The 27,779-nt window shown below is 33.8% G+C and overlaps 1 protein-coding gene across 2 annotated transcripts; it reads left to right on the forward strand.

Annotated features, from left to right (window-relative positions):
- Positions 1 to 613: 613 nt before the first annotated feature.
- Positions 614 to 25,776, forward strand: LOC111051639 (STAGA complex 65 subunit gamma). 2 transcript variants are annotated; one of them, XM_022338184.2, is made up of 9 exons: positions 614 to 770; positions 4,914 to 5,083; positions 5,923 to 6,031; positions 7,953 to 8,089; positions 10,508 to 10,611; positions 11,779 to 11,900; positions 13,295 to 13,488; positions 21,706 to 21,862; positions 23,451 to 25,776. In XM_022338184.2, exons 2-8 carry the CDS (start codon positions 4,935 to 4,937, stop codon positions 21,860 to 21,862), a joined length of 972 nt encoding a protein of 323 aa, XP_022193876.1. In that variant the 5' UTR covers positions 614 to 770; positions 4,914 to 4,934; the 3' UTR covers positions 23,451 to 25,776. The 2 variants fall into 2 exon arrangements, with proteins under 2 accessions (XP_022193876.1, XP_022193874.1); XM_022338182.2 differs by lacking the exon at positions 23,451 to 25,776 and having other exon boundaries at positions 21,706 to 22,100.
- Positions 25,777 to 27,779: the final 2,003 nt, after the last annotated feature.

Here is a 27,779-nt window from a genome sequence, read left to right on the forward strand (position 1 = left end):
TCGATACCATATTATGGGTAAAGGATGCAGATTTAGGAATAAAGGTATTTTCTAGGTCCACAACGATGACAATTATGTTTTTGACAGTGTAGAAATATAATTAGTTAATGCAGAGAATCGGGATCGCTATTTTTCTATCTTTATTCTCTGCCATTATAACGTGGACCACACTATATAGGCAACTTGGCTACCCCTTCCTCAGCGGAAGGACCTTCAAAGAAGGCCAGGAGTAGAACTCACATAGGTCACGAGGACTAATCAGTCTGAAGAGACTGCCAAGCATATCACACTGGATTGCGACAAGAAATCAGGTGATGGATGGGATGTTAGCATAGGGTATAACTCCTGGTTCTTGTAAAGGACACAGGTATTGGCATTCTACTTGGGAACACAATAAGCTTCGGTTGACGTGTGGGGTTTTTTGAACGTTTGGATCCTTGAATCTGTCCCTTCAAAAGTAATAATAATAGAAGACATTGACAAGACAGAGGATTGGCAACCTTGTTCTCCTATCTGCCTCTACTACCATTTTAACGTGGACCTTACTATTGTTTATTCACCTCTGGAAATAGAACAATTTACCACTTTTTCGTGTTCCCAGACCGTGCCCAATATATCAACTCAACACAACATAACCTCCAATTCCAATATTACATTGTATGAAGATGAACATCTTTTCTTTTTCATTTGATCATGACATGTGTGTGTGCACTGAAAACGTAATTAGAATAGAATAATAATTATGAAAGAAACCTTCTCTATAAATATTGGTAAGTTTTCTCTTACCTTATAGACCTTTTTACCAGGATTTAAGCATTATTTTGCTTTTGCCAGAGTATTTCTGAATGGTTAGGCTATTATACTAATAAATGACAATTCTTTATTTTTTTCTTAGGTAAATGTTATATCTATATTTATTCAAACTTTTTCAATTTTACTGATTCTTTTCAACTTAATAAATCTATAAAAATTGTTTCTCTGTTTATTACAAATGAATACAATTTAAGTCACAGTTATCGTGACCGGTCTACCTAAAAAACGTTATAATTACTAACATTAACACCGTCAAGGAATCTAGTGTACCTCCCCTTAGACTCTGGTGTGTCAGTAGATCCTATTAGAAAATAAAAACTCTTTTTTCCTAAATAATTAGACATTTCAAGATGTTTATTTTTCAATCTATATTGGTTGGCGGAATTTTAGTGTGTGGGCCGTGGATATCAATAGGAAAGGTCATGACAACTTGTGTCACATTGTTTGGTTGTTTTCTATTTAAAAGGATTAGATTAACAAAAATGTCAGAATGTTACATTTTATAATACATTTTAAAATTTACAATTTATTATGGTTACAATAGGTTTAAAAATTGTGCAGTATAATGTAAAACTTGACGAGGAATCCACTCAACCGGTTTCAAGTTTGTAACATTAGCTAGTAGTTTTTGAGATATTGCAAAATTTTTGGCTTTGAAGAGGTCAACTTGTTTACATGAAGATTAATAGGTATTTTAAACTACTGTATATTGTAGAACGATAAATCCTCAAGATAAAATGTTCAGTCACTTGATAGGCCCAATTTGAAATTCTTTGAGATATTTGGAAAAATAAAAAATTTTCTTCACTTAAGTAACTTTAGTAACGTGACGTTAGTAACTTTATTAATGATCAAGATCTTAAAAAAATTGCAAGAAAGTAAAGTATTGTATCTTCAGAAGAGTTCATGTTTGTATAGTGCGCACCGGTATTGTAAACCACATTTTTTCCTTCCAATGCAATTCAAAAACTTTTGAAGATTAACAAACTAACCTAACCAAAGCAAGCGCAACCAATCCCAACCTAACCTAGCCAAGCTTTACATTTACATAAGTAGCATAACCTGGCCTAACTTGATTGTTGACCCCTAAAACAGTCTATCCGGTTCTCCCGGTCAAGGACGAAGAATTCAAGTATTGTTTACAATCCTAACCTAACCAAGAATAACCTAACTAAACCATGCTCAACCTTACCTAACAATGCCTAAACTAACCAAACCTAAAGGGTTACTCGGCATATTTCATAAGCAAGTTTGTGAAGCATACCCAAATATTATGATACTTGGGAAGCTCAGGATATTCGAACCACTTGATGCGTCTTTAGGGGTCGTGACTGGACCGCGTAATGTCCGATTCAAAATGGCGGATCTAGCGTTTGTTAAAACGGCCATAGAAAGATTACTATCAATGATAAAGACTCTAGTTAACTGGACTTGAATCATAATGAACTGTTATACAAAGGTTGTCATTACACATTTCCACTTGAAATATTAATTTAATAAACAAAAACACACTTTAAAAATTCAAACTGAATTTCTTCTAAATATCTACTTTTAGTGACGTTTTTCGGTAAAAGTTTTAATACAAAATTTCTTAGAAATGTAATTTATGATCTAGTTGAGATTATTTCGAGCTCTTAGAATAATTTTTTATGGAGTAATGATTTTTTATGATGTTATTCTAGCTGCTGAGCCAAGTACCTATCATTAAAACTGAACTATGAAATCGATTTTTCACGACTACTTCATGATCAAGACATGCAAACGGTCTCAATCTCTTCTTTACAACAAGCCAAATAAGGATATTGATGATCGAAGCAACAAAAATATTCTTCAATATTGAGTGATTCAAGATGGCGGCCATACTAGACTGTTTTTTTATATCGATCGCTTGCTTGCTATCGCTTTTACAATTCATATCTAATGATGAAAGAGATTGTATCATCTCTAAGATAGATTGTAGCGATTGGGGATCACCCCTGGTTGTTGTTCCCAAACTAAATGAAATAATGCGATCACAAGATTGCAGTCAACCCACAAATCCAATCAGCTCATTATCCAATACCCAAAATCGATTAAATACTCAACACCCTTTGAGATTCAAAGTTCTTCTGTACATTGGACTTTTTCAAAGCTTATTTACATTGTGAAAGTCGATGAAGATAGCAAAAATCCACAGACTATGTCAACACATCGATGTTTTTTTTCAAATGAATAGAGTATATTTTGGTCTTGAACAGCACCAAGTAAATTCCACCATATACTGGATAAAATACACAATGAATTATTGGTAGGAGTCACAACTTATTTCGATGATATTGTTGTCCATGGATCAACATTTGCAGATTGCCAGAGGAATCTATTGTACCTGTAACCTGTCCTGACTGATTACAAGAATCAAAATTGCATGCCAATAGATCCAAATCCAAGTTTTTCAGAGAAAAAAAATCTTATCTTGGATATGTTATTGAACACAAAATATCATAATGTCTTAACAAGAAAGCGGCAATCATTCATGCACCTAAACCAAAAAATGCTGATGGAAGTCAAACACTTCTTAGGCTTGATTACATAGGCTACTACTCAAGATTCATTCACGATGCATCAACTAGGTCCAATTCATTAAAATGTCCATTAAGAAAAAATAGAAGGTTTGATTGGTCACCTTCATGTGAGTAATTTTTTATTGATCTGAAAAATAAATTGCAAGTGACATATATTAAGGCTGTGCAAAGGCTAAAATTATACTTTCTACTGGTGATATTTTTCAAAGTTTTTCGATTTGTATATCATCAAGCTATCAAAATGAAAAAGTTTTCTTAGGAAAACATTTTTTCCGATCATTACTTTTTGAAATATGAGCGCCTAAAAACAGAACATTTGAAATTCGGTAAGAGATAAATCCATGAGATTCAGAGAATAAATTCTCCATGGCATTTTTGATTGAATAAAACAAAAAAATTATAAAAATTTAGTTGAGTTATTTTTGGTTAATTGGATAACTTACTCAAAAATGGATATTTTCGAAATTTTTTAGTTAATTCATTCAACAATACCAAGAAGAATTTATCCTCTAAATTTCATGTGTTTATCTATTACCAAATTTGAAATGTTCTGTTCCCAAAATATCAACTTTAGGCGTTCATAGTTCAAAAATTAATAAACGGAAAAATAATGTTTTACTGTGAAAACGTTTTCATTTTGATAGCTTGATAATATACAAATCGAGAAACTTTTAAGAATATTGCCAGTAGAAAGATTATTTTTAGCCTTTGCATAGCCTTAATGCCATTGAATCCATCATTTCACATAACAGTTGCTCGTTATGGAGTTGCAGGAGTCCTATCACAGGTAATATGTTGAAAGAACTGTGTCCAGATCACTCACAACAACTGAGCAGAAGTTAGAGCAGAAAGCACTTGCTATTAAATTTGCTGTTTAAAGGTTCCATTCTTATATTATGGAAATAAGTTTAAACTTATTACAGATAATAAACCTTTAAAACGAATTTTTCATCATGATGCTAAGATACCATCTATGACATCCTTCCTCGGGAGCCGTTTGAATAATTTAAATGCTGCTATGTGAAAGCTTTTCTGAATCCCAGTCAATATGCTAAGGGGTATATCTAAGTTCCCTGCACCTCGAGTTTGGTGGACATGCACATTGCTCCTCTGCTTCAGACTGTCTTCTTTGTCTTTTACGCATATTAATGAGCAATATAATTTATGTATTGGCGGAATATTGTCAGGATTTTCAGTTTTCTGAAGAGTCACCTACAGCGTTCATGGCGGTCTGAAAAGGTGATAATCCCGATTGCTTTTTTCGTAGTAGTAACATGTCTCAGGCAATCGAAGCATGTTTCCAAATCAAAGGTTATAGGAACTATTTAGGTCATTTGGCTTATATTATGATAGCAATTACAAACTAATAATATATAGCTCATTAATTATTACTCAAAGCCTTTTTTTAATATGTTTAGTAACCCTGATAAAATATAAAAGTGTGAAATTTTTTATTAACTAAAATTTTGCTTTATTTGTTAGTTATATAAAAATTCACATGATTGTAACCTCAAAAATATTTTTTTAACACATTTACAGATCTCATCAAATAAAAACAAAATGTGGGGTAGTTTACCTGCCTGCAAAGATGATTGGGATATTGTTGTGCCAAAGGATCTAGGTGATCTTGTTATTGTAAGTGCTGTAAAAACTGAAAGGCCAGAACTCCTTTACCCATCACCTGATCCAGAAATCGATTTAGATTTTGAGTAAGTTTTCTACTTTAATGTTATTAAAGTAAATCTTCTAGTGATAGAATGCAAAATCAATTCCGAGAAAGCAGGTCAAGGTTGATAATGATGATATTGCTATTTCGGAATTAGTTAATGTTTTTCTTAATTTTCTGCCAAATTACAAGTTTTAATTTGCAAATAGAAATCTTATAACTGAAGTATCGTAGTTAGATATATAGATATAATATAGCTATATGGTATTAAAAATAATTGCTATCCTAATAATCATAATCGTATAACTCTAAATAATCAAACATGTGGAGTTTTCAGACTATTGGCTATTTTTTGAGATTTGAACTATACAATTTGTTTTTTTATACCTTGATTTTTTTCATGAATGAGAACAATGATAGAGGGTATATTATGAAGAGGTAATTGAATTCAACCTTTTCTGAATACCATAGACCAGCTCTATGGTCTATAGGTCTAAGGTCTATAGTAAGTTGCTATAGTAAGGATAATTAAGTTATTTTTTAGAATCAATGGATATTATTCTCTGCATGATTCAATTTCATTTTCAATTCTGGCTTGTCGTATTAATTTATTCATAGTTGTCACTTAGCTTATCAGAGTTTCTTGAAGAGAATGAACTGGTACTTGAACATACCAGATTAACCAAAGCGTTGTATTGCAATGAGATATCTCTTGTAAGTAGGCTGCTGTGGAAAAACTCCTCTGATAACTGGTAAAATGTTAGACGCATTAATCACACTTTTTCGCCAGCCCTAATTGATATAAATATGAAGAAGTGAAACTAACCCTATAGCCAATGGGTTTGCTTTTAAAAATGGTGTTCCTATTTTTATCAATTTCAGAATAACTTCAAAGTACACTAGAATGGAAGATAATGTTATAGAAAGCATTCAGCTAATTCAGTATGGGAGACGAGTCAATGAGCTCATCGATATTATTGAAGAGTCACAGGTGAGTATATTTTTACTATATTCTTAACTAGCAGGTTACCCGTGCTTTGCACCGGGAAAAAATTGGTGTTGTTAAATAATGCAATCTCCTTATGTCCAGGAAACATAAAAAATCGAATTATTATTCTGTTCGAAATTACATGGATAATCTTTATGAGTTGAAAGTTTCCAGAAAAAAATGAGTTTGACAGGTCTTGTTGACACGATTTGCGTATAGATAGATTAGTTTCAATTCTTTCCCACCGCCTTTGTTGGAAGGAGTGGCTTTCCTTATTTTATTGAGCTCCCGGCAGCTTTTCACCCCGGGAGTCGGTTTTGGCTGGAAACATTAAAACCAATCTATACAGCACACTTAAACACAAATCGCGTCAACAAGACCTGTCAAACTCATTTTTTGTTGGAAATTTTCAACTCTTATAAAGATTATTCACGTAATTTTGAACAAAACAATAATTCATAATATTCAAGATTTATGTGGGGGAGGGCCCGGCCCTCCCCATGGATTTGAATATTTCGTGTATTGATTCTGGAGTAATGGACATCTTAAATACAAAGAGTTGACCTTCTAGCACGACAGCTTTTTAAAACAAATTCTCGTGAGTTTAATTCATTAAGAAAATAGATGTAAAAATCATGAATAAATAGTATAGAGTAGAAATTTCATGATTTTTTGAAGTAGTTCCCTACGATGCCATTCATCCGTGAGCCAGTTTAAGCAGAAAAACCATATACCAGGTTCAAATCTCCGCATTTGGAGCGTTGGAGAAGTAGTAGCCTTTGATTGGATAATCTGTAGAATATCCACCAATGAGGATGAGAGAATTTGTCGCACTATGCAAAAGTATTGAAAGTTTACATAATGCAAAGTATAACAAATTTTATTTGTCATCAACATTTTGTCAATGACTTATGTCGATAACAACATTTTTGTGACAAATATCAAAGAAAAAACTTGTCGACGTCGGTGTAAACGCGGCTTAAGGTTGGGGATTTCTATGTTAGGTGAACAATATTTACTTTACTTTGTCCATTAATTAAAATTTTTAAATAAAATTAGTCGTATTTTGTTTTGTACCCTGTAATTCTAAATTCGAAGATTTTGATACGGTTATATTCAAAATGCATGCGATTTAAAATAGAAGCTATCTGCTCTTCCATTTGATAATTCCGAGGATAACAAATCATATTTATATTAAAATTAGTATTCTTTCAAGATCGAAATAGTATATTTCGCACCTAGGGTTCGTCTTCTCTACGGATCAAACTTATATGTCTTGTAATACAGAGTATTTATAATCACCAATAAAGTTCACCTTTATTATTGGCTTCTAACTGAGGCGAATAAGCTCCTCTGTTTGCAAGTCTCATGGAACAGGCTCCAGATATTCGACGATGAATGATATGAGAGGGTATTTCATTCAATCAATCAATAATTTTATTAAATTCAACACAATATACATAAAAAACAAAATACATCAAATCACAATCAAAAATAAATTTCTAATAAAATAAAAAACAGGCTTCATGGTGGGGTGTGCTGAAAAGAAAGAAAGGAGGAAAAATACTTAGCCAACTATGGTTTCCCATGTAATAGGCAGGTAGAGGGTATAAAAGTAAGAAATGATAGATAGATAGCCTTTTATATTTACAATATAAAAAGTTATTTGGGTGAAATTGAGGCAATAAGTTTCCCCTCTTCCACTTAACCCACAATGGAGGGCGAAGAAGAGCGGAAAAGGAAAGAATTGGCGAAGAAGGTAGGAAAATAGACAAAAATTTCGTTGAGAGAAAAATTCATTACATTTATAGATTAAAAAGCTAAAAAATTGTAAAAACACAGAGACCCGGCGATGAGATGCACGTTTTATTAGAGTACCGTTATTCTTCATTGATATTAATGTGTAATCTCTTTTAATTTGCAGGAAAACTTATCTTTTGAGAATATTGAGCCCTGCCCTCCGTTTCCAGAATTTCCTGAAAAAAAATATCAACCACCTATATTCAGTGAACCCGAATTGCTTCTTGTGAAGAACGAAGAAGAAGAAGGAGAAGAAGAAGAGTACGTCCAGTAATAATGTCTAATAATGTATAATTTCGTATGTGCAATTTATAAGAACAAGCAAGTTAACTATTCAATAACAAATTCAAAGTAGAACTTTGATGAATTATTAACATTTAATGATGATTATATGAAAGTAATGAACATGCAAAGTTTAATTTAGTTATAATAAAAAATATAAAGTAGCCTTCCTAAAAAAGTAACTAAAACCTGTATAAACTAACCAAATATAAAGTTACTAAAACGCTCAGGAACAAAAAGCATATGAAAAACATGGTAAGAAATACCATTGTTCCTTCTCTTGAGAACTCATGATTGTTTTCCTTCAATATTTGTTGTCCAGAATTGTGTATTAATCAGATTCAGATTCAAATATCAAATCATTATGAAACATATCCTCACTTCGAATAACTTTAAATATATTTTAATTTCCCCTGCAAAGCGCTTATTTATTATAGTGAGACGCGAGTTCAATTCTCACATTTATTCATCCTTTGCATTTAATTTAATATTTCTTGTTTTTTTTCTATGTGAATTTGTGTTAGAATTGGTTTTTTAATTTTTAACTCTATAAAATGATAAATCAGACGGTGAATTAGGAAGTGGAAATTTCTAGTGATAAAACTTCAACTCGATATACAGGATTGGTGAAAATTATGGAAACAACTTAATATTTCTTTTACATGGATAATATGATAGTAGGTTCCATTGGGGATCGTACTTGAACGAAAAAACTTATTTTTTGTCGCTCCAAAATTGTTGAGGGTGGTCATATGATACATGATTTTGATATATAATTTCAAGAGAAATTGAATGCACTGATTGAAACCGCACTTCGATAAATCAAACCGTTTAAAAATTATTCACACTTGAAGATACTAATAAACAATAATAAAAAAGTAATACATGAGTACATTAAAAATCTGACAGAACATATTTTTTCTACAAAGTGTTAGATATGTGAGTAGATATTACTATAAATGTTTTCTAACAATAAAACAAGTGAAAATGATAGTTTAGATTTTTAGATTGTCCATGTAGGCCTACTCATTTATTTCTTTGGAATGATTTGAGACATTGATGTGCGGTTTTCGCCATTCAATTTCTCTTGAAAATCTTTATTGAAATTATGTATCATATGATACATGATACGTTCATATTGTATATACGAGATTATGGGAAAGAGAAATTGATGGGAAAACTTTTCTATTTAAAAAATAAAGTTGTATTTAAAATTGCGGTTCCGAGAAGGCGGAAAAAAATTTTGAAGCGACAGAGAATAGTTTTTTTAATGGAATATGATTCCTAATTAAACATACTGTCAGGTTATACTACTTGTAATACTGTCAAATTATATTATATTACGCTGTTTCCATAATTTTCACCAACTCTGTATAACTTATAAACTTGAGTGTATTACAGTAAGTGACATTGGATAATTTGGCGAGGTAGAATATCCGAAAGAATCTCTCTGCCAATGAAAGCCAAAATAATAAATAAATGAATAACATAGTCATGTGCTTATTATATACTTATCTTCTTCTTCTATATATATAGAAGCGAAATGGCACTCACTCACTGACTGACTGACTCACTCACTCACTCACTCGCAGAACTAAAAATCTACCGGACCAAAAACGTTCAAATTTGGTAGGTATGTTCAGTTGGCCCTTTAGAGGCGCACTAAGAAATCTTTTGGCAATATTTTAACTCTAAGGGTGGTTTTTAAGGGTTTAAAGTTCGTCTTTTAGCATGTATATTCTTCTTATTCTCTTAATTATAATTGAAAAATGTCCATACCATATGTTAATATAGAACTATAATCTAGAGAGAGTACCTCTTCGAAACAGTTGTTAACTGGTAACTAAATTGATAATTTTGTCAGGTTGGCATTAAGTTGAGTTGACTTTGTTAGGTTGGCACCAAGTTGAATATTGAAATGCATTTATCGCGGAAAAATTGATTGGGCACTGCTACTTCAATCAGAGCTATTCATGGGAATATTATATCACTAGCTGTCAGGCTCGCTTCGCTCGCCATATCCGTTTAGTCTGGACCCCCGACTGGATCGTCCTAACATATGATAAAAATGCTCAAATGAAAAATGCAGGCGAACGAAGCGAGCCTGACGGCTAGTTATAGTATAATCTTTTTCTTTTCACGTAAAACACTTATAATTAAAATTATTGGGAGATAAAAAAATAAGCTTAACCTGATTGCATATTATCCTAAATTTAAATTTGGAGTTAGCTGATAGCTGTAGACCCAATGAATGTGTGTCAAATGTGAAAGTAACACAGTCTTGTCGTCACTCTGTTGTTCCATCTACACTGGATTCAAGGTGACCTTTTCAGCCATCTATATAGACTTGATAATTAATATTTTTATTGAAATAATACTGTGATTGATTCCTTTCAGAACCTGCTCATTTTCTCTGGAAGCACAAAGATTACCTCCTAGATTGGTCCAAAGGATTCTTGAGAAAACGGTGGCTGCTTTGCTTGCGCACGCTGGATTTGATTGTGAGTAAAGTTATGGGAGATGCTAACTCAAAATCTCCTATTTTGAAGATTTTCCTGTATGAACCGATTAGCTATTATCAGCTGCGTGTATCTTGAATTAATTTTAATCTATTGATAAAATTAAGAATTCAAATCTAAACTTGTATGAGATGAAAAATTCATGTTTGACGCATAATCAGTTGCCTAACTTTAAATTTCGTATAAAGGTTCAGAATTCGTAGAAAGGTGTATCTGTTTATTATATACACACACAGCCGGTTGTCGTTGTGCAACTTCCAGTCATCTGCGATGTCTTCGAGCCTGATTGACCCTTCTTGGTGAACCCAACATCTGGGATGACAATCGAATAATTGAACTAAAATGGAAGTTTAAAACTTTGCACACACGAGCTACATTGTGAGAGTTGGTCGAAGCGACAGGTTTTAATACAGTCCTTTCCCCTACCCTACGAAATCTAAAAATGCCTTAAGCCAGCGAAATACACCACTTTTGCCAAAGTACTCAATTGCAACATCTACTCTAGCAAATAATGCTGTATTTTCAGTTTGCACTTCTGGCGAAAAAAATTCTCCGGATTCTCGGAAAAAAGTGACTGACCCCTCCTTATTTAGCCGAAGAGCCCGAATCCAGTTGACACACAACCAGTGGTTTGTTTTGAAGTACATTCGCTATAAATAAATCACTCTTATTTATTTTCCAACAATCACACAATAAGACTACAATATTCTGTATTATTCACAAGTTTTATTTTGTATTATAATTTTATTTCTATTATTATTGATTATCTTCATTTTGATGGGTGATAATTAGGTGTTGTTGGCTTATTTAGCAAAATGACACCTTGTTCTATCTTGGTGAATTGGGGCAAACTTCTTACCAGCGATGTTGTGCAAAGTATTACTGTTTTCTGCATTAAATTTTGCACCCAAACAGGCAGTTTCAAACTGTGCAACCTTTCTGGCAGTTCGTTCCTTTGGTATAACACCTGTAGCTTTCATTATCAAATGCACTATCGTCACTTTCTCTTGCTACCACATATCTTTTATATTCTTTGCCAAAGTCGAATATTATTATTATTTGTGAAAATTTGACTATTATTATTAGTATTATTATTTATCAAAATTTGACAACCTACTTTCAATATTGTACTTTCATGCTCTTTCACAGTTTCAATGGATTCAGCTCTTAAGGTGTTCGCAGATGTAGCAGATGAATTCCTGAAGAAGGTGACGATGCTCCTTAGAACTTATGTCGATCAGGACAATTCATGCGAACGTGATGTTTATCCTGTAAGTTGAATTTCTCAATACTATACTTCATCGATATTTTATTAATATTTAATAAAGAATCGTATTAATTGCCCTTAGTTAGGAAAAAATATTTGAGATATTGACTTGCCAATTAAATGTTATAACTTATGCCTGAAGAGCCTTTATTGGCTATAATTATGACTAGGATCACTATTTTGAACTATCAAGATGCTTTCAAAGACCATTACAAATGGTTGAAAGTCTGAAGAAAATTTATTTTTACTCTGAACTGTTATTACTATTATTGATATACTTTCACTTGACGAGTCGAATTAGCTGTCATCATTCCATTATTTGAACTAATTATTACTCAACAGAATAAACTATTACAACAGTAGTCCATAATGACAGTTATTTGTTCCGTTTTTTATTCTACTTGAATCATATTAATCATATTTCTAAACAATGTTATTAATCACATACATATTTAATATATTAAATCATATTTTATTTTTATTAAAAATCAATATTAGTTCATTATTCCAAGTTTATTTAGAATAGACTTCTCTACACTTATAATTCTTATTTTATTATTTTCTCTGTGAATATTCGGTTATTTATAACTATCCATAACAATTGTCGGCTAGTGCAAAAGTTTCACCTTTTGCTATTCGTGCCACAATGATTATACCATAATTATTGTTTTATGAATGAATTTACTATAATAGTAGTTTCATTTGACATTTTGCAACGTGTTGTATATCTTGAACTTCCTATTAGGAAAATAATTATGATATAGCACCATGGCTAATTACATATTCATGTATTTATCTATAACTTCATTGCATTTTGACTAGATGATTTTTAATTTGATGGAAAATAAATTGAAACCTGTACTGCAAATAAATTGTCTTTCTGCACTGTCAAAAAAAAAGAAAAGGGTTGATCTTTGGCAGTTTGCCGCTGAATGGCACTTGTGTATAGACTTTTAATAATATATATACTTATATTAATAGACCTAATTTTTTCACAAAAATAACTGGCTTATTGTTGAAATATCAAAGGACTGAAATAGGAACTAGGGAAATCATAAATTTGAAGCAAATGTAGAGTACTGTTTAACGTTTCAAGTATATTATATCAACTTCGAATAATCACCGAATAAGGGAATATAGTCTAATAGTTTCATTTTTGTGAATATTCATATACAGACAGTTTTTATTCTAAACGCCATCATGCATGTTATGTAAAGTTCATGTCCAATTTATAATTTCACTCTGATAAATTTTTTGTAGCAAGAAATAATATTATTGTTTGCAACATACTTTCACGGTAAGAAGAAAAAAATATTTGCCAAATACCATTCAAATTGTTCTTTCCTGTTTCAATTCTGCATGACAATTTTAATTAATTTTGAAATTATTTTATTGTAGGATGCAGTAGAACGGTTGTTTATTGAAATCGGGTTTGGCAGTGTGCTCTGTCTACGAAAATTCTACCAGACTCAAGTGCTTGATTATAGGGAAGAGGCTTACAATGAATCTAAAAAATTAGCCGAACAATACCAGAAACGTTATGCTCTTATTCAAGCAAATTTTCAAACCAAGGAGCTACCGCCCTATACTAAGTAAGTTTTATTTTTCATTATTATTATTATCATCATCGACATCTGGCCTACTATTCAACTTCCCATTTCATCTTCTCTTCGTGGGACATGTTTCATAAAAATTCATGGCCTTTAATGTTGAATCAGCTAGGCCTATTTCGTTTACACTGGAAATGAACAACCTATAACCTATCATTCTGGCAGTCAGACATCTTATAGTCAGCAAGGCTGATTTACAAAAATTACTGGACTCTCAAATTCCTATGGAACGAGTCCCTGGACATGAGTTTTCGATTTCACTCCCTGTTGATCCAAATCTCAAGCGTCTCGGGTCTGAGAAAATCACACAGTTTCAATCAGCAGGTTCACAATCATTCAAGATCAGGAAACTAATATTATTATGAATTTATTTTTTAGTGATTTTTAATATTTAGTCTATGCTTTATGATATTCTATAATAATAGCCCAGTCAATGAAAGTCCAAAAAAGCAGTCCGAAAATGAGATAAAAGCTGAATTTCTCACCATCGATAAAACCCTCCTAGAGGGCCTTTTTCCCAAAAGTCCTAAGAAATCCCCCTGGAGCTCTATGGCGCTTGAAACAATAAAATGATTGTATCTCATGTTTTCACATGCGCTGAATTCAAATTTTCACTTTTTGATCTTATATTATATTTTTTGAGATTGAACCCAGTTGATTATAACAATATCATGCTTCCATTATCGGTTTAGAATATCAACAATAATTCAAATGTATCAATAAATTATTACTATCACATACTGTAATTACGTTGCTGACTATGTTTTGAATAAAATATGATGATGCACACATTAGCACGAATATCGGGGACCGAGCTTCGCTCTGGAGTACAAAAGCATAAAAATTTATCACGAAAGATGAAATTATAATAACAGTCATAAAGAAATGTTCTATCTAATCACAGTAAATTGAGATTAATTCCCAGAGGAATGCAAAAATATCCCTCACAAAGACCCAGTTGCATAAAAGCCGGTTAAATTTCAATCCTGGTTAACTTCACGTGAACCAAATCAGAGAAAACCATTTCAAAAATATGGATCTACTCTAATTAATCAGGATTGAAAATAGCCCGGCTTTTTTGCAACCGGTACTAAGTACCTGATTGAATTATTACAAAAGTTCGCTCACTCAACTTCCATCACCAACAAACGACGAAATAATTATTTTCAGCTGTTTTTCCATGGATGAATAATAATTATCCTTTTAATGTCCTTCAGCGAGTTTTCCCAGGGATGAAAGTGCAATCGAATCTTTATATTATAAACCTAATATGTTCTGAATTTCGTGAAAATCGTTAGAGCCGTTTTTGAGATCCGGTGAAATACAAACATATAGACACATCTGAACATATAGACAGAAGTTGCTCGTTTAATAGTATAGGATTCAATACGGCTAGTTTTCACAACCAACAGACTTATCGCTACCATTCCACCAATAACATATTATGCATACTATTACTACGATGAATATGTATATATATATATATATATTATATATATATATATATATATATCACATAACAGAAAACACTTTAAAGTTTGTAATATAAATTAAAACAGGAAACACAAGATATAAATAGATTGAAAACACTTAAAAACTTACATTAGAAATGGGGGGGTAATTTTCGGAGACTGAGTTTCCTTCCTCAACCGAGCAGACTGCAGCTTTGAATCTAACGGTCGTGTGACCACAGAGTACGCACGGAGAGTCAATTGTAGCAGTAGAGACCACAGATTACGCGGTGCAGACGGATGGAGAGAAAAAGGGTACAGATTCAGGGGACATTATGGGGTATTTAGGGGGCGGTTACAAACGGGATATTTAAGATTTGAGTGAGTTATGAATAAGGAAAGGTGTAGCTTAGGAATTGATAGAAACGAGGAGATTTAAAATTAGAAATCAAAAAAGAATTAGACTAAAATTGGAGAAAGGAATTGTAAAATTAAACTGGAATGAAATTTATTTTTCATTTATATTGAACATTTAATATATTTAATAGCTGTGAAATTTATTATGATATGATGAAATTTATTTCAATTTAATTAAACAGTTGGTAGCTATGGTACTATTGCTGTCTGTTGAGAACAGGACTGGAAGCAGCTCCAAGCACCCAAATAAAAGCCAATTCTTTCGTCTTGACATCTATGGAGGGATTTGTGGGAGGGAGGGTGGCAAGGACTTTGACTTTGAAGCATTGGTCAAAGTTCTTGTTGTGCTCAGAGCCATGGGTAGGGAAGTATTATTTTTAAAGGAAGCCCTGTGATTGTTGATCCGGAGGTTTAGGGCAGTGGTGGTTTCACCTATGTAGAAGGCAGGACAGAAGTTGGAGGAAAGGAGGTAGATGCAATTTTTGGAGATGCAATTACTGGATTGATGGATTTGGTGGGTGTAGTTGGTGATAGGATTGGTAAAGGAGATGGAAGAATCAGTGATAGGACAGGTTTTACAGCGGGGGCGTTTGCAAGGTAGGGTACCAGGTGGAGTTGGGATTTCATCAGAGGTGAGTGATTTGTTTTTACTGAGAATTTTCTTGAGGTTGGGAGGTTGCTTATAAATGAGGGTGGGTAGTTGCTGGAAAAGGTGTTTGGTAGAGGGATTGGAGGAGACGATATGGAACAGATCTTTAAGGACAGGTTTGAAGTTTTCAATTCCAGGGAAGTAGGTGGTACAGAGCTTTAGAGTTTGTGGGATTTGGGATTTTTTTGTGGTTGGATTAGTGCCAGTTTTGGAGGAGATTTGTTTCTGTAACAACCTTTCGGGATAGTTACATTTCAGGAGGGATTGGTGGAGTTTTTTGAGGTACTGGTCAAGATGGTGGGGATCACTGCAAATTTTTTGGCCTCGGATTGAGAGGGAACGTGGGAGGGATCTTTTGATGTGGTAGGGATGGCAACTCTCAAAGTGTAGGAACTGTTGAGTGTGGGTGGATTTGGTGAAAGTATTGGTGGATAAGGTATTGGAGTTGGAAAGGATTACATTGACATCTAGGAAGTTGATGGAGGATAAATAAATAAATATCCCTTTTATTGCTTTGTTCAAGTTCATTACAAAATTTCAAATAAAATTATATAACATTATAAAATTAATTACAGTATTAAGCAATAATCAGCAGCTGCTGGGGAATATACTTTTGTGATAGGATATTGTTGAGTACATCAATTTTAAGTCCATATAAAAATAAATTTTCAACCAAAGCGAGTGTGTCAATCCTTGTACAGCCATACTTCCTTGTATACATTCTTCATTCTCTCCCACTCCTTTCTCTCTCTTGCAACTCTCTGCCACGTCGCTCCGCCGCATACTTTTCTGAACTCTTCGTCCCATCCATACGAAGGCCTTCCTCTACTTCCTCTACGTGGGTACCATTCCAGTATTCTTTTCGTCCATCTTTCGTCCGTTGTCCTTGCGATATGTCCAGCCCAATTCCATTTTCTCTCTATTATCATCTTGCCTACATCTTCAATTTTTGTTTCATTTCTAATCCATAATTTGGTTTTCCTGTCTTTTCTTGTCACTCCTATCATTACTCTCTCCATCGACCTCACGGTAATTCTAAGTTTCTTAATTATTTTTTCATTTATAGTCCAGGCTTCGCAGCCGTACAAAATTGCTGGTAGGATACACGTTTGTAGCAGCTTTTTCTTATTTTCCATTGATATCTTGGATCTGAATAGATAGCTGTACTTTTTGAACATTGCCCATCCTATTGCTACTCTTCTGGTAACTTCTCCCCATTGACCTTCTCTCCCTATTTTCTGACCGAGGTAAATGAAATGATCTACTTTCTCTATCCTTCCGTCCTCAGTCACCAATACTCTATCATTTTCATCACTGTTATATGTCATTTCTTTCGATTTATCAAAATTTACTTTCATTCCAATCTTTTTTGTTACTTCAATCATATCTTTCAACATACCGCATACCTCCTCCGTATCATTTCCAACTATAACAATATCATCAGCAAATTTCAAGGCATTTAATTTCACACCGTTGATATTGATGCCTCTCTCTTGCCATTGCAACTTCATTAGAGATTTTTCTAAGACTGCGTTAAATATTTTAGCTGATGGTATATCTCCCTGTCTCAAGCCTCTATTCACTTGCATCACTCTACTTTTTCCTCTCATGATGATGGAGGATTCAGAAATATTCCAGGTGAAGAAGACAGAGTAGTTAGAGTTGAGTTGATTGAGGAAGTGTGAGAGGGTATCATGTCCATGAGGCCATATGAGGAATATGTCGTCAATGAAACGGAGCCATATCAGGGGTGATAGGGTTTGTTTGGAAAGGAAATCTTGTTCAAGGAGGCCCATGAATAGGTTTGCATAGGATGGTGCCATCCTGGTACCCATCGCTGTACCCTGGGTTTGAAGATAATATTCATCTTCAAACCTGAAGGCATTGCTTGTGAGCACCAGTTTGGCAAGGTTTACTAGGAAGGAGGTTGAAGGGGTGGAGGGTGTGGGTCGTGAGGAAAGGAAATGCTCAAGTTTATTATTAATAGTTTATTAATAAGAAAGTAACATTGCTGCTAGAATAAATATAATGTCTATTATAAATAATTACGGGTAATATTTGAGGAAAAATGATAACTGCATAGGTTTAAAACCTGTGCGCAGGTAGGTTATTAAAAAAAGATCAAACAAAGACACAAAGAAAATTACAAACGAGTTGATAATTATAACTAACGTAGGTAGTATAATTATAACTAACGTACCTAAAAAAATAAAAGTGGAAACTTTCCAGAGATGAGGTGAAAGAGATTATAATCATAAAGAAGAAAGCAAGATTATAAATAGAACAAGCATTAGACTAATTGAACAACAAAGTTCGCATAGCTATTTAATAGTTATGCTTATGGAACCTAATGATTTGCAATTACCAACGATGACAATAATTATATTTAATTACATTACGGTACTACTATGTACTATGAACAAGTTAACTAAAAAAAGGAGAAATGAAAAGGAGTACTACGAAACTAAACTAACAGAACAAACAAATCAATTGATGATAAGTTACTGAAGCAATCAAATGGGTGCAAACTGTTTTTAATCGTAAGCAAGTAACTCAAGATCTTTTGATTCAAAACTAGGGAGACTATTGAAATAGGAGTTCACTAAGATTATATTCAAATATATTCAATTTTTTTCCTTTTCCGATATTCATATTAATATTCAGGAAGTCTCGAGGAAGACTGTTCATCAATTTATTTGATACATAGATGAATTGTCGACGACATACATCAAGCACGGTCCGATCATTATCGTAGATTATGCTAGAAGGTCTTAAGTGGTATATGGGCTCACGCAGGTTGAAACTATTCTTATTTTTCAATATAAATTGAAGAAGGCTTTTGGTGTACAACTGTCTCAGCGTTGAAACATTGAAATCAATAAAAATATCGTTTCTGGGGTATCGTCTAGGTTTGGATGAAATAGCTCTAATTAAAAACTTTTGAACAACGAATAATTTATTGAAATGAAGGTTTCTGGCACCCCCCCCCCCATGCAATTATTCCATATTGCAATACTGATTGTCCATAGGCAAAGTATACCAGACGAGCGATTTCCTTATTTTTTAGCATACCAATATTATAGAATTTGTGAATGAGGTATCTTGACCTACGGCATAAGTTCATAACTTGTACATCCCATCTTAAATGACAATCCAGAAGGACACCCAGAAATCTAGTGTTTGAACCGATTTTATTATTGGACAATCGCAGACAGAACTGTCCCCACATGAGTGAATTCTCAGCTCATTCAAATTATTTGGGAGACCAGTCTTATTTGGAGAGAATGTAAGATAGATACTTTTTTCGAATTAAGGGTCAGGGTATGATCATCTAAATATGATTTTAGTTTCTTGAGGCCTTTTTCACTGATGCTTTTCATGTCTTCCCACGTATCAGCAGTAAATGTTAGAGTGGTGTCATCCGCATAGGAAATAATATCACTTTTTTCAATATCCATTTTCAGCATATCATTTATGTACAAAAGAAATAGAATTGGAGATAGTACTGTGCCTTGTGGCAAACTATAATTGGATAACATGGCAGTACTTGTTCTATTATCCAGGGTTAGGTGTTGAGTACGATCTTTCAGGTAATCAGTGAACAATTTCAGGGGAATACCTCTTATGCCCAGATACTGTATAATTTCTCAAGCAATCTTTTATGTGGTGTGGTATCGAAAGCTTTACTCAGATCAATAAATACGGTCAAGGTTTTTTTTCTAGTATTGAAATTTTTATAAATTATATTAATTAATTTTAAAGTTGCATCCTCTGTACATTTCCCTTCCTGGAAACCATATTGATTATCATGAAGAAATTCATGGAAATTCAGGTAATTTATAAGGCGACTCTTTATTACTCTTTCCATGATTATAGAAAAAACACTAAGCAAACTTATTGGGCGGTAACCGATATGGATTCAAGGGATATTTTCAAGGGATTTTAAGCCTTCAGAATGGGGGAAGTGTAGAGGGAGGCTACATCAATGGTAAGAAGAAGGAGTTGTTGGTCAGTTGGAAGGTTTGTGTTTCTTAGGATATCTATGAAGTGGAAGGAGTCTCTGATATGAGAGGGTAGGGAGGCAACAATGGGTTGGAGGTGGAAATCAACAAGGGCAGAGATTCGTTCAGTTGGGCTATTTATGCTTGAAACAATGGGACGACCAGGATTGCCTTCTTTATGAATTTTTGGAAGAAGATAGAAGTGTGGTGTGTTGGGAGAGTCGAAAGGATGTTGATGTCTGAGTCCGAGAGGCCTTCAGATGGACCGTATTGCATCAGAAATTTGAAGACTTTCTTTTGGATTTGTGGAGTAGGGAGTGTGGAGTAGATACTGTTCAGGGTTGGTGAGTTGCCGGTTGGCTTCATTGATGTAATCTGTGGTGTTCAGTAAGACTACAGTTGAGCTTTTGTCAGCTTTGGTGATGAAAATACTGGGGTCAGAGTGAAGGTCTTTGATGGATTTGAACTCTTGGGGTGTGAGGTTGGGGGTTGGAGTGAGGGATTCAATGAATTTTTTAGAAATGACTTTGTTCAGGAGTAAATTGCAGAAGATTTCAAAAGGGTGGTTGGCTGGGAGAGACTTGAGTTCACGATTGGATTTTGGGGCAAATTTTTTGATGATTTAGTCAGAAGTAGTCGAGGGGGGAGGGCAAGAAGGGTCAAAATTGTTGTTGCCACTGAAGTATACTTGCCATCTGAGATATCTAGTGAAGTGAACAGTATCAGAGAGAAGTTTTATGGCATTAAGTTTGGGAGTTGGGGCAAAAGAGAGACCCTTGTTGAGGACTGATTGATCTGTAGGTGAAAGGTTTCTTGAGGATAGGTTGAGGACAGTGGATAGGTTGTGCTGACCTATCCTCAAGAAACCTTTCACCTACAGATCAATCAGTCCTCAACAAGGTTCTCTCTTTTGCCCCAACTCCCAAACTTAATGCCATAAACCTTCTCTCTGATACTGTTCACTTCACTAGATATCTCAGATGGCCAGTATACTTCAGTGGCAACAACGCTTTTGACCCTTCTTGCCCTCCCCCCTCGATTACCTCTGTGGTCACACGACCGTTGGATTCAAAACTGCAGTATGCTCGGTTGAGGAAGGAGACTCAGTCTCCGAAAATATTTCCCCCCATTCCTAATGTAAGTTTTCAAGTGTTTTCAATCTATTTATATCTTGTGTTTCCTGTTTTAATATATATATATATATATATATATATATATATATATATATATATATATATATATATATATATTGTAGTATCATAGACATAAAATATACAGTAGTCGGTAAGAGTAATGGTTTAAGTTGGGTTGAGATTGCATGCATCATTGCTCAAGTTATTAATTGCATGCAATCAATAATCCAGCGGACAGCTGATTTGTGATTTGCAATTATTATAAATCACTACAATTTTTTGTTGTCTTGTACTTTCAATGTTATACTGATATAAGGACGAAGGAGTGAACCAATTTAATTTGGTTGGCCAACGAACTCGATCTGTTTAAAGGTTTTAAAAATATGTTTTGAAAATTTGAAGTTTATTTATGAAAGTATTTGCAAGTTATCGTTGAACACACAAACTGACAACGTCTCAAGCCTCTAGTTATCAGTTGGAACTCGCTACGCTCGTTCAAAAATATAATTGATATGCAATTGATGTATTGTTGTTTTATTTGCCAACAGATACGAGAAAGATGATGACACAGATATTCCGAAAATCAATTTCCTGGCGGTTGGTGATGCTGATGACATAGATGAACTGCAGCCATCACTGCAGCCTGGCTTTCAAATGCTCGAAACTTTTGAACAGTTGCCCACCAACATATCCTACCAAAATTAGATAAATAACGATTAACCTTGCAGGATCATGTCTGATGCCAGAGTTTTAAAATCGCAGCCGAGACATTCAGTTCACGTGTCCAACCTGGCCCGATTGGCCCAACAAATATCTTAGCTGGCCAAGAATCGAACCCGGGGTCTCTGGTTTTAGTCCAGTCAATATAGACATGAAAAAGGGAGTGTGCTTGCAATACATATTGTAGTTCTGATTTTCTAATATATCGTTTGGATAAATAGAAGTTCAGAACCAATTTTTTCATGCAAAATTTCCTTGTGCTACATGGTAGCCTAAAAACCTCCTATTTCCGGTTCATTTTCCAGTTTTTGGCTATTTCCACCAAATCCAGTCATTGAATGGAAAAATTCGCTCTCGCCTTTTTTTAGATTATAAATTTTGAATAAAATGAAATCATCCGTAGCTTTCTATCTTCAATGAGTACTGAGGATTTTGTTTTAAATGACCTAAATCTTAAGAAAACAATCAATAAACTAACTAAAATAATTCCATAAGATGCAATTGGCATTTGTTTGTGTTGAAAATATTGGTTTTAAGTACTCTCAACAATGAATTTCTCGTTTTTCCAACAAATTTGACTTATGATACATGATTTGAACTGCCTAGACAAGCTGCGAAGAAGGAAAAAATTGATTTATTTTTCAATTCAACTAAAATTAACAAATATATTGGTTTGAAAAATAAAGAATGCCACCCCTGAAAGAACTTTGCAGGGTCGATCGTATTACAAATAAACATTAGTCATTATCTATCATACCAGTATGGAACAGTAAATTATATAGAAATATTAATCATAAGATCCTAAAAAGACAGTGCATGCTTCTTATCAATAAATTATTAAACATTTGATAAATTTCTGTAGTTGAAATTAAGATAATTTCAACGTTTGGTCTAGTAAGTAAATATCTAGATACAGAACATGATTTACTAGTTTGTAATGTTACAGTAAAAGGTTTTTGCGAAATTTCAAGTTACTACAAAGTTTTTAAAATCTAAAACTGAGATTCAACCTCATTCCTTTTTAATAACCAGTTTTTAATTAGGCTTTTTAAATCATAATGACTTATACTATTTATTATTGCAGGAAAAACCTAAATTGTTCTTTTCTTGTTCTTGAAGGATTAATAGCGCTTCTGAACCGAAACGTAGTAAATTAAATCATTGGGGTTCTGCCCACTCTGTCTAAATTTTTTTTCTAAAACTTTGAAAAATTACAGATACCTAAGAGGCAAGATTTCTCTGGCTCTAAATAAAACAAGTGGATGATGTTTGGCAGGATTTTTACTAATTCTAATGATAAATTTTTGACCGACAATCAGAGTTGAGAGAAGCTCCTCCCCACATTCTTATGCCGTACTGCAACCTGCTTTTTACTAGTGCAGAATAAAGCATATTGAGAATATTGTTGTAAATGTGCTTTTGTAATTGCAACACTATCATAGCCACCTCTAATAGAAGGCCCCGGCCTACGATATTGCAACGTCGCAGTGTAGGCCTAGAATCTAATACATGATTGGTGAAAAAGATTTAAAAAAATACCAGCTGATCTGTAATCATATCCTACCAAAATTAGATAAATAACGATTAACCTTGCAGGATCATGTCTGATGCCAGAGTTTTAAAATCGCAGCCGAGACATTCAGTTCACGTGTCCAACCTGGCCCGATTGGCCCAACAAATATCTTAGCTTGGTGATCTGTGATCACCAATCATGTATTAGATTCTTTTTCTTCTTAGATACACTGCAACGTTGCAATATCGTAGGCCGGGGCTTTGTATTAGAGGTGGCTATGACACTATTCATTAAAATTTTACATTGAACAAGATAAAAATAAAAATACAACATCGGTGTCAGAAGTGGGATTGTACTGTATGTGTTTTTTTATCCCTAACAATTTGCAAACTTCTTGGAAAACATTTGATTCAAAATTTCTGCCTTGATCACTATGTAATTCTAATGGCACTCCAAATCGACTTATCCAATTATCTATTATCATTCTGGCAACGGTTTGGGCCTCTTGATTTGCAATGGAGTATATTTCTGGCCACTTTGTGAAGTAATCAATAATCACCAAAAGATATTTATTACCTTTAGTAGTCACTGGAAACGGACCGGCTATATCCACAGCAATTCTTTCAAAAGGGGATCCCACATCATATCTTTGCATCTTTCCTTTGAACCTTTTCCCTGATCCTTTACTTGCAGCACAGGTATCACAGCGCCGACACCACAACTCTATATCTGCTCTAGAATTGACCCAATAGAAGCGCTGCCATATCTTCTCTAGCATCTTATTAGTTCCAAAATGACCACCAGAAGCGCCACCATGAATCTCTTCTAAGACTTCTGATATACTTTTATTGGGTATGACTTTTTGTAGAACCATAGAAAGACCATCTGCCGATTCCTATTTCCGAAACAGTACTCTACTCTGGCGAGTTGGTAGTGCAGCATGAACTGCTCTCTTAGCAGCATCCAATGTCAGAGCTTGGGTGAGTGCAGACCGCATATAAGATGGTCCCCAATCAACAATGACCTCTTTATTTCATTATCACGAATCCCATCTTTGAATGTTTGCGTGGCTAAATGTTGTTGAATATCGACTGGTGCAGAAATATAAGCGATTTGAGCCAACTGCTGTACATCAGCTCCAAATTCTTGCAAACTCTTACCATTTCTTTGAGAACGACTTTTCAGTTGACACCTGTATACGTTCTGTAAGTGGCCATCCCCATAGCGTTGTTCTAGTGCTAACATTAATTTATCAAAATCTAATTTTTCACTTGATAAAGTTTTCAACAGGTTAGCAGCTTGCCCTGTCAAGGCTAACGTCAAATGTACAGTTTTCTCTTTATTGGTCAAATTATTAAATGTAGCCGCTGCTTTGAATTGTATTTTGAAAATGTTCCAAGAAGAATGACCGTCGTAATTTGGTGGTTTTACTTTTTTTCATTATTTTTCTCTATTGTATTGATAGTAGCTAATGTTGGAAGGCTACTCTCATCATTTATAATGTAAATTTCCTTATTATTGATGCCATCATTGAATATATGTCCATCAACATTAATCTCATTCATCAACCTACCTAATTTTGCATTGATTGTTGAAATTTGTTCATTTGTATTATTAGACAAGACCTCAACTGTATTGCTCAAAAGATTTATGTCTCCCCTTACAACTTCTAATTCATTTTCAATTTGCTGCCTTCGTTCAATTGAATTACTGGTCAAGGCTTCCATTCTATTGTTCACAGCAATCATATCTTCTCTTACTAAATCTACGCTCTTTTCAATTTCCAACGAAACTTGGAAACACACAACGAGTGGGTAAATTTGATCAAAAAAGGTATGCTAGAATTTTAATCTAATATGGGGGAAACTTTCAACAGGAAAATTTTCAAATTGTTTGGGGTTTGGTACATGATCAGAACATAACTCTCTCAAGTAATAGAATTTCCTACAGGCAATAACAAGGTGCTTTTTCAGATTTTGAATATGATGGCTCCAACTCAATTGCGCGTCTAATGTAATGCCAAGATATTTCTAGTGTTCAACCTCCTTCAAATTCTTACAGTTGCAGTTATCTACTTCATTACAATCAATGACATGGAAAGCTGGAAAGGATAACTTGATGATATCGGTTGCAGTGAGTGATCTAAGATCCTGAAGTAAAGCCGTCTTTAGTTACAAATCTGTGTCCACGGCATTACGTAGATAAAGTATAAGGCTATATTTCTTGTATCTGATATTGTTATGTAATTCGTGTTATTTGCGGCTAGATACATTGTTCAACATTTTCAAGTGCTCCAATAGGCCAATACTTGTAGGAAACTGTGAAAAATGTCTTATTTATATTAGAAAATGTTTTAATAAATTTAATTTTTTATAAAAAGCAACGATATATTTTGTTTCATTGACCTGAACCTCTATTGCCTAGATGATGATAATGAAACCTCTATTCGATGAAATAATGGAATGATGCAGTAACAAACGAAGACGAACCTCCTTACTACAAATACTTCAATTAGACGATTTTTAGATCAGAAAATTAAGACTATTAGAACTCGGACGGTCGATATGATGTGTAATTTGCCATCCAAAATCGGTTTGTGCAATTAGATCGAATATGTTTTAAGCTGATCACACACTTGACATGCAATGCTTTCCTTGCAGGCAAGGAATATGCACATTAGACCAGTAAGGATACCAGTGGTGTCCGTTTGTAAAGCAAAATGGGATACTGGTGAGACACCAGTAGTGTTCCAGCGGTGTCCTGAGTGAGACACCTGCCAGACACTAAAAACTGGTGCGTGAAATAAGCGCATTAAGCACTAATGCATCGCGTCTCGTCTCGTCTCAGGGACTATAGTATGGGAAAATCTACCTATCTAAATATACGAGATGCGGAGTTGAAAGCCACTTCTTCATTTTTTTGTTACTCTATGATAAGACACACGTGTACAGTATTATACAATAGAGGTACTGTATCGACAAAAATCATCCTAGTGTACTGGTCTAACTCTTAAGTGATTGAAAGAATAGATAGAGTTGAAAAGCACCGTAAGAACAGCAGGCTTTGGAATCGTTAAAAACAAATTATTAATGAAAATAGCTCATGGAGTAATCTGAAAGTAAGAAAGGTTGAAAGCAATAATTTTTTTTTCATTTTGTTTTTTCTAAACACAGTATATAGGCATAACACGTAGAAACATCATGCCCACCCATAGGAATTGTCATATTAATTTTATTAATAATACCGGATGTTTCATAATAAATCAGTTAACAAGTTACCAACCACAACCAGTTAAACAAAATGATGTGTGTTTGCTAGAAGCATGACTTCTTGAATAGGAGGTCCTGCTGGAAGCAAACAATTAAAAATAACTTTTAATTATATTATAATTCAATTGAAACTGAAATTTGCACTACCTACCTACAATTATATAGGTCGTAAATGCTGAATGCTAATTTTTTCCATGATCCAAACAGAAAAGTGTATCAGTGTAAGATAGCAGGAGCTTGGGGCTAATCAAATTGATATTAATTTCCCTCACCAATAAAATTTAATGCGGTGGGACACAACTCATCTGTCTTGGCCTGAATGATGATTGCATTTCCATAAATATGATATTTTGTAGCTCCGGAAAACCCGTTGGCCTATGTTAAAACACTTCAAGATATGACAAAATTAAAAAATCAAAGTACCCTTTTTTAAAACGTATTTTTTATTACAATTCACATGTTGATGCCATTTCAAGTGAGTGAATGGACTAAATAAAATGAAGATTTACTCTCTTGAAAATGGAATTAACGAAACATGTCGTAATGAAATAGTTTAAAAAAAGGGGACGTTGATTTTTTGTTTGCTCATAAATAAGAGTAGCCCTCACCTGAATAGAAAACTTCAAGATATGTTCCATCAACATTGGCATTAAGAAAGCATTTTTCCTTTCAGTTGAACTTGATAAACTGACTTATGGAACATTCGGCACAGTATCAGTACTGTTGATAATTTTTAAAAATAGTTGGGGAAAAGTAAGACTTTATCCTCAAACTCTGGGTTTACAATTTTTGTGAATGGAATATCTTTCTCAAAAATTGATATTTTCAGGAAATTTTCGGTTTATCCAATCAAAAATACCATGAACAATCTATCCTCAATATTTCATGAGTTTATCTCTTTCCGTACCGAATTTTAAATGATCTGTTCAAAAAATTTAAACTTTAGACGCTCGTATCTAAAAAAGTAATGATTGGAAACAAAACGCACCATAGCTTTTAACAATAATATTTGACAAAATCTGTTCAATATTGATTCATTCAATAAGTAGTACATCATAATTATGTGGTTTCCGTTCAAATAAAACCATATTCGAAAACTGTATCCATAGCTCCATACTGT

This window comes from Nilaparvata lugens, chromosome 3 (genome assembly GCF_014356525.2).
Source record: "Nilaparvata lugens isolate BPH chromosome 3, ASM1435652v1, whole genome shotgun sequence".
In the NCBI taxonomy this organism is placed as follows: Eukaryota; Metazoa; Arthropoda; class Insecta; order Hemiptera; family Delphacidae; genus Nilaparvata; species Nilaparvata lugens.